This window comes from Mustela erminea, chromosome 3 (assembly GCF_009829155.1).
Source record: "Mustela erminea isolate mMusErm1 chromosome 3, mMusErm1.Pri, whole genome shotgun sequence".
Classification (NCBI taxonomy): Eukaryota; Metazoa; Chordata; class Mammalia; order Carnivora; family Mustelidae; genus Mustela; species Mustela erminea.
The window spans coordinates 59,256,632-59,264,371 of NC_045616.1; the positions used below are offsets into that span (position 1 = coordinate 59,256,632).

Sequence of the window (7,740 nt, forward strand, 5' to 3'; positions counted from 1 at the left end):
CAGTGGTTTTCTAGGATATTCAAAAGGCTGTGCAACCACCACCAGTACCTAATGCCAGAAAAATTTCATTATCCCAAAAAGAAACTCTGTATCCATTAGCATTCACTCCCTATTCTCTACTCCCACCAGCTCCTGGCATCCACTAAACAACTTTTTCTTCAGTGTTGCTTTTGCTAAAATTCATTTATTACACAATCACTGTGTAGTTATTATGTGCTAGGCCCTGTTTTAGGTATCAGGGATTCCATATTAAACCAAAGTTCCTCCTTTTGAGGAGAAAGAATAACATTTAAAAAATATCTTTACAGTAAAAGAAATATATATTCAGATACATTATCCAGATACATAATTGAGTAGGATGCAAAAGATACATTAATTTTTATAATAAAACTTGGGACTGTGGCATTTTCCTTGTTGTACCAGGTCACTTTGAGCTATGCCCTAGACCTCTTGGGTGATATGCTTTCAGTCTCCTGTGCTGCTGCAGCCAACATGGTAGTTCATAGGAAGTAGCTAAAAAAACTGCTATAGTGTTCATCTATAATGAAGGCATATATATAACTATATATCCTATATAGATATATAGAGAAATAGATAAAAGATAGATATAGATATAGACAGATAAATACATACATGTGAGATATATATATATATATATTTTTTTTTTCTTAAATAGATTAAGTTAGTAAACCAAAGTCCTGGTTTCTAGTCCAAGGCAATTAATTATAAATTAGTACATAATGGCTTCATCCATCCATTAACATACTTGTTGAACTTTCTCCTTAGTACACTATGAAGGACACAAAAATATGTAAGATATACAACACTGATAAAATTTGCTCAAATAACTACAATGTATAAGCAAGTGTAATAATATATTGAGAGTTTCAAGTAGACACAGAAAATGTAAATCACTTCTGGAAAATATGAAAATTCTTCCATTATGCAAATTTGTTCATTTTGTAAGCAAAATGAGATCTTTTATAAAAGTACTTATGTCAGCCTACAATTTTCACTTTGATCATCTAAGTCTTTGATACCCCAAAATATGCCTACATATCACAAAAAGACCTGAATCAATCTATTATCCAGTATAAATACAAGAAACTGTATTGACTTACTTTTCAGTGCCTCATTCAGTTGTGCCTTATGGTTAGCTGCATGATACCAGACGATCTCAGCGCCATCTTCTGTTGTGATCAGGTTATTTCTCAGAAAATATTCTAGTACATTTTCACTCCAAGATCCTAAAACAACATTTAAATCAAAATGAATGGATTGTTTTTCATGGGGCAAACATTTTTTAATAATATTGGGCAGAGTATATTTTTGGGGAGAATAAAAAGTAATTAAATTGGAAATTATACAAGATTTCAAAAATTGAGAACAAACAGGATGTGGCAGGTGTATATTATATATATAAACTAGCTATATATAAGTAATAATTAGTAAGCATACAGGATAGTCTATTTGAAACTCAGAAGCATGAGGAAGTAGGGAGGAAGAAAAACAAATGGTAAGAAGCAGTTATTTTTAAAGATTTTTTTTTTCATTTATTTGACAGAGATTACAAGTAGTCAGAGAGGCAGGCAGGGAGTGAGAGGGGGAAGTAGGCTCCCCGCTGAGCAGAGAGTCTGATGCAGGGCTCCATCCCAGGACCCTGAGATCATGACCTGAGCCGAAGGCAGAGGCTTTAACCCACTGAGCCACCCAGGCGCCCCAAGAAGCAGTTATTCTAAAGCAAGAATTTTCACATTGATATTGTTTCCAACCTTGGACTATAAATAAGTAAAATGAATGTGAAGTCATATTAAAAGCTATATTAAAACTTCTTAAATTTTGTGCAACTTAATTGTTTTCATCACCTGAGGCCCCATTCTATATTCATATAACAATTTAGAATCTTAAACAACACATGTTAAGTATATTCACCTTCAGATTATGAATCTCAATAATATTTATATGAGTGACTAAGCTTCTGAATTAGTAATTATAGATTTATCTAGCATGTAAAAATACACATAACTCCCTATCAACTACTTTTTGGCTCCCCATATTTTCTCTTAATTAAGCCTTAAAATATGTGAGTTAAGACTAAAATACTTGAATCCAAGTCTACTCCATTCTATGTCATATCCCAATATAACAATGAGAAAAATAGTTATGTACCCAATTCTTGTTTATTCACTTAAACATTTTAGTGCCTACCAATTGGCTGCAAATTCCTTATGCATGAGATTATGTCTTCTGCTAATTTTTTATTAACTCTGCCTAATAAAGTTAAAAACCTACAAATGGCCAGCAGAAACTGCCAGTTAAGACATCAAGGAAAAGGCAAATTTTGATTACAGAATGGAGGGACATAAGAGAACTTCTTAATATGCATGGAATATAGCAACCACTCTGTATACTGAGCTACAGAATAAAGGTGAGAGTTAGCTATAGCATCCACTATAATCCAAAATTACATGGTTCTATTTAGCATATGCAACAGTCACAGACTATTCAGACTCAGATGAAAATACATAGCAATTTTTTTAATACTTGAGTTAGGCATTTTTAGAAGGCACATTAATTATAGGCTAAAACAGAAATGTCCTACAATGGAAAAACAATTAAAACATAGTATATCTTCATGATAAAATATGTGACTGATATAGTTGTTTTAAAAGTTTTTGAGATGGGATGCCTGGGTGATGCAGCTGGTTAAGAATCTTCTTTTGGCTCAGGTCATGATCTCAGGGTCTTGGGATCAAGCCCTGCATCCCCGCTTGGCAGGAAGCCTGCTTCTCCCTCTCCCAAGTGAAAGAGAGAGGCGGGAGAGTGGTGTCAGAGTGATACAATGAAAAAAGAACAAAAAACAAAAAAACCAAAAAAATTCACTAGCCATTGTTGGCTCTGAAATGGGGGAAGAGACCAAAAGCCAAGGAACTCAAGCAGTCTCTAGAGGAGGGTGAAGGCTAAAACACAGATTCTCCTAGAGCCTCCAGAAGGAATGCAGTCATGCTGCCACTTTGATTTTAGGTCAGTGAGACCATTTTAGGCTTCTGACCTACAGAACTATAAGATAATAAATGTGTGTTGTTTCAGTAACAAAAACTAATGCTCTAAAAAAATGTAGTCTGTATATTTTTTAAAAAGTAGGAGAAAACAAAAAAAGAGATACATAGTATACGGTGGCATGCATGTAGACTATGTTCTTAAAATTCAGGATTGTTGGGACGCCTGGGTGGCTCAGTTGGTTAAACAGCTGCCTTCAGCTCAGGTCATGATCCCAGCGTCCTGGGATCAAGTCCCACATTGGGCTCCTTGCTCAGCAGGGAGCCTGCTTCTCCCTCTGCCTCTGCCTGCCATTTTGTCTGCCTGTGCTCGCTCCCTCTCTCTCTCTGATAAATAAATAAAATCTTAAAAAAAAATTCAGGATTGTTAGTGTCAACAAAAAGAGAAGGCAGAACTGAAATAAAAGCATTTAGCTGAGGTCTGAGAATTGCAATTTAGGGAGTTTTTTAAAAATTCAAAGTCAAGGATTTTTTAAGACAAAGAATGCTTCTATATGTTGTTTTACAAAAAATTTTAACTGGTGTTGAGGGAAGAAAATTAATCTTAGCTAAACAGAGTTAGTTGCTAAGTCTATCAATAAGAAAAAGTCTGTTACTGTAGTAAGTTGCAGGTACTCCTGCAGAGTCCTTGGAATATTTGCAGTTTAGCCCCGTTCTAAAAGTTCAAGGTTCTACCTGATGAGAAGGTGCATAAGCACCTCCTTGCCTTATGGCCCCATTTTATAAGCCCTTGACATAAGTTATTCCATTTTATTTTACCAGTCACATTAGAAAATATATCAAAAAGTTACTATTGGCATTGTGTGGACATTTTTTCCTACTTCAACATATTCTACAGATTTTCTATAATGAGCATGTATTATATTTACAATCAGGAAAAAATTTAAGCTGAAAAAAGAATATGTCACCAAAGCTGCCTAATGTGACTACTTAGGATTATGTAAAAAATACTGTAAGCTTCTGGGCGCCCCTGTGGGGCTTGATCGGTTAGGGCCTCTGAGTGGCTCAGTCAGTTAAACATCTCACTCTCAATTTCAGCTCAGGTCATGCTCTCAGGGGCCTGGGAATCTAGTGTTGCTCAGCAGGGAGTCTGCTTAAGATTCTCTCCCTCTCCCTCCCACCCCTCAATCTCTCTCAAATAAATAAATAAATCTTAAAAAAATAACAAAGATACTGTAACCTTCTGGAGTAGAGCTGCCTGGTTTAAATTTCTCTTTTTCTATACATTCCTTTAAAAAAATATTTTATTTATTTATTTGACACAGAGAGAGAGAGAATACAGCAGGGGGAGTAGGAGAGGGAGAAGCAGACTCCCCACTTTGGGGTCAAGTGACAGGGACACACTAGTTACCAGCTTCTGGAAGTTGTATAACAAAAAGCTGGAATAATGCTTGGCCACATCTCTTCGTCTTCATTTCTCACTCTTGCCCAATTCCAGGAGAAATCAGACTAACCAAAACTACTCTCCAATTCGATCTACTGAAATTATAGATCAGGTAAATGTCACTTTCAACCAGGACCATGCAACATTTCTATCCCCCACCACTCCTTTGCAACATCATACTAGAAATATTAGCTATGCACTAAGACAATAAAAGTAAATAAAAAGTATATAAATTGGGGAAGAAAATATAAAACAGTCTTTGTTCACAGACAACATGATTTTATATGCAAAGAATCTGATGGAATCAACACAAAAACTCCCAGAATTAGTAAGTGATTTTTGCAAGCTTGAAGGATACAGGGTTGGTATTTTTTTTTTTTAAGTCAACTGTTTTTCTGCTTACCAGCAAAAAACAAGTGGAATTTGAAATGAAAAATGCAATACCATTTATATTAGCACCCAAAACCCAAAAATACTTAGGTATAACTCTAACAAAATATGTACAAGATCTATAAAAGGAAAACCACAAAACTCTAATAACGAAATAAAAGAACTAAATGGAGATATTCCATGTTCATGGACAGAAAGACTCAATACTGTCATGACATCAGTTCTTCCAACTTGATCTACAGATTGAGCAATCACAATAAAAACCCACTAAGTTATTTTATGGATATTGACAAACTGACTCTAAAGTTTATATGGAGGGCATAAAAACCAAAGTAGCCAACACAATCCTGAGGGAGAATAACAAAGAGGTGACACTACCCAACATCAAGACTTACTATAAAGCTACAGTAATCAAGGCCAGGCAATACTGGTGAAAAACAACAACAACAACAACAACAACAACAACCCCAGAAAGATCAATGGAATAGAACAGAGAGCCCTGAAGTAAATGCCCTGTAAATATAAAGTCCTGATCTTTGGCAAAGGAACAAAGGAAATACAATGGAGTAAAGAAAATCTTTCTAACAATGATGTGGGAACAACTGGACATCCACCTGGAAAACAATGAATCTAGAAACAGACCTTACATCCTTCACAAAAATTAAATGCAAAACTGTAGAACTCCTTTAAGATAATATAGGAGAAAACCTAGATGACCTTGGGTATGGTGAAGACTCTTTAGATATAACACCAAAGGCATCACCCATGAAAGAAAGAATAGGTAAGCTGGATTTCACTAAAATGAAAAAAACTTTTTGCTCTACAAAAGATAGTATCAAGAAATGAGAAAACAAGCCACAGACTGGCAGAAAATACTTGCAAAAGAACATATCTGATATTGGACTGTTATCCAAAATAGACAAAGAACACTTAAATCTCAACAGTAAGAAAAGAAACAATGTGGTTTTAAAAGTAGGTCACTTTACAAATCGTAAGAGACTCTTAATCTCACAAAACAAACTGAGGGATGCAGGGGGAGGGGGTAGGGAGAGGGTGGTGGGGTTATGGACACTGGGGAGGGTATGTGCTATGGTGAGTACTGTGAAGCATGTAAACCTGGCGATTCACAGACCTGTACCCCTGGGGATAAAAATACATTATATGTTTATAAAAAATAAAATAAATTAGAAAAAAGGTCACTATCATCATATATAAAGAAACGCCAAGCATTTGAAAAAGTCATATGTCATAATATGTCTTCAGAGAAACAGAAAACAATGAGGTACAACAACACACCTACTACAATATCCAAAAGCTGGAACCCTGACAACACCAAATGCTGGTGAGAGTGGAGCAAAAGGAACTTTCATTCACTGTTGGTGGGAATGCAAAATGGTACAGCTACTTTAAAAGTTAGGCAGTTTCTTACAAAACTAAACATATTCTTATCATACAATCCAGCGGTTGTGCACCTTGATATTTACCCAGAGAAGTTGAAAACTTAAGTTTTCAAGTTACAAAAACTTGCACGAGGATGTTTACATTGGCTTTATTCATAACAGCCAAAAATTAGAAGCAACCAACATGTCTTTCAGTGGATGAATAGATCAATAAACGTTGGTATATCCAGACAACCACCAGGAATATTACTCCAGTGCTGAAAAGAAATGAGCTCTCAAGTCGTGAAAAGAACCTTAAATGCACACTAGTAAGTGAAAGAGGTCAATCTGAAAAGGCTACATACTGTATGATTCCAACTATATGACATTCTAGAAAAGACAAAACAACGACTAGTGGTTATAGGAGGTGGGTGCGAATAAGTGGAGCACAGAGGATTTGGGGATCAGTAGAATTATTTTGTATGATACCATAATGAGGGATACAAAGCATTAAACACCTGTCTAAACCGAAAGAACAGACACCACCAACAGTGAACTCAAAGGTGAACTACGGACTTCGATTATGATGTGTCCATGTAGAGTCACAAGAATCGGAAATGCTGGTGGTATTAAGCGGAGGCTCTGCACGTATTCAGGTAAGGGGTATATGGAGAATCTCGGTGACTTCCAGCTCAATTATCCGATGAATCCAAAACCACCCTAAAAAAGAATTCCTTTTTTTAAAAGGGCCCAATAGTCTTGCTATTCTTGGCCGCATCATAGGCTTTAACACCCACGCGAGGAACCAAGATTCTAAGCCAGACCACAGAGCGCGCAGTGAGGACTCGGACCCCCAAGAGCAACAGGGCGTGGTGCTGCCGCAGGAGTCTCGCAAAGCGCTCCAACTATAGGTCGGAGGCCAGAGAGAGTGCCGGACTGCGAGCCAATCGTGGGCAGCCCTTCCGGGACCCACAAAGGCGGGAACCGCGCTTACCGGGGCCCCCAGCGGTCGCTGTCATGGCGACGGCCAACCGCAGTCCGCAGAGGCGCGGAGCTGTGGGCCACCGCGGTTGACCTTCACAGGTGGCGTGGAAACCCTGGAAACCCGACTCAACAAACGACACACAAAGGAGCCGCCTCCCTCGGGCCACGGACCTCCTAGGTGAGGTTTCCAAGCGGAGGCGGAAAGAGAAGCGGTGCGCACGCGCAGAGGCTGAGGCTCGAGTTTCTCCAGCGCGCTGTCTCGAGGTTGGCGTGCGCCGTGCAAGTGTCGCGCGAGTTGCTCCTCTGACAGAGAGTCAGAAAGCGGGTAGTTCTGAAGAGCTCTACGTCAGGGAAGGCGGAGGATGAAGCTCGGAGGTTGGAAGAAGTCACTGGTGTGGGGTACGATTTTCCAAAGTTGAATATATTTTCTCTTTTTTATTTTAGTAACATCCTAAAATGACATGGAATCATTTCCTCTAAAAACGAGTGTTTCTTCACAAGGGTACCAAAGTGATAACGTGCAAGTTTTGTCTCCCTCTTCCTC

The 7,740-nt window shown here is 37.9% G+C and overlaps 1 protein-coding gene across 2 annotated transcripts in view; it reads right to left on the minus strand.

The window, feature by feature from the left end:
• FAM151B (family with sequence similarity 151 member B) overlaps positions 1-7,433 on the minus strand; it is a 34,141-nt gene extending 26,708 nt beyond the window's left edge. Inside the window, exons 1-2 of one of the 2 annotated variants that reach the window (XM_032335862.1) lie at positions 7,368-7,433; positions 1,122-1,247 (exon numbers count right to left, since the gene is read on the minus strand). Coding sequence is in view for 1 of the 2 variants with exons in the window: in XM_032335861.1 (XP_032191752.1) it covers positions 1,122-1,247; positions 7,207-7,231 (151 nt within the window). In the remaining variant the exon portion in view is untranslated. Of the gene's footprint in view, positions 1-1,121; positions 1,248-7,206; positions 7,315-7,367 lie in introns of those variants that run through there. The other variant, XM_032335861.1, reaches the window with a different exon arrangement.
• Between the last annotated feature and the right edge of the window lie 307 nt (positions 7,434-7,740).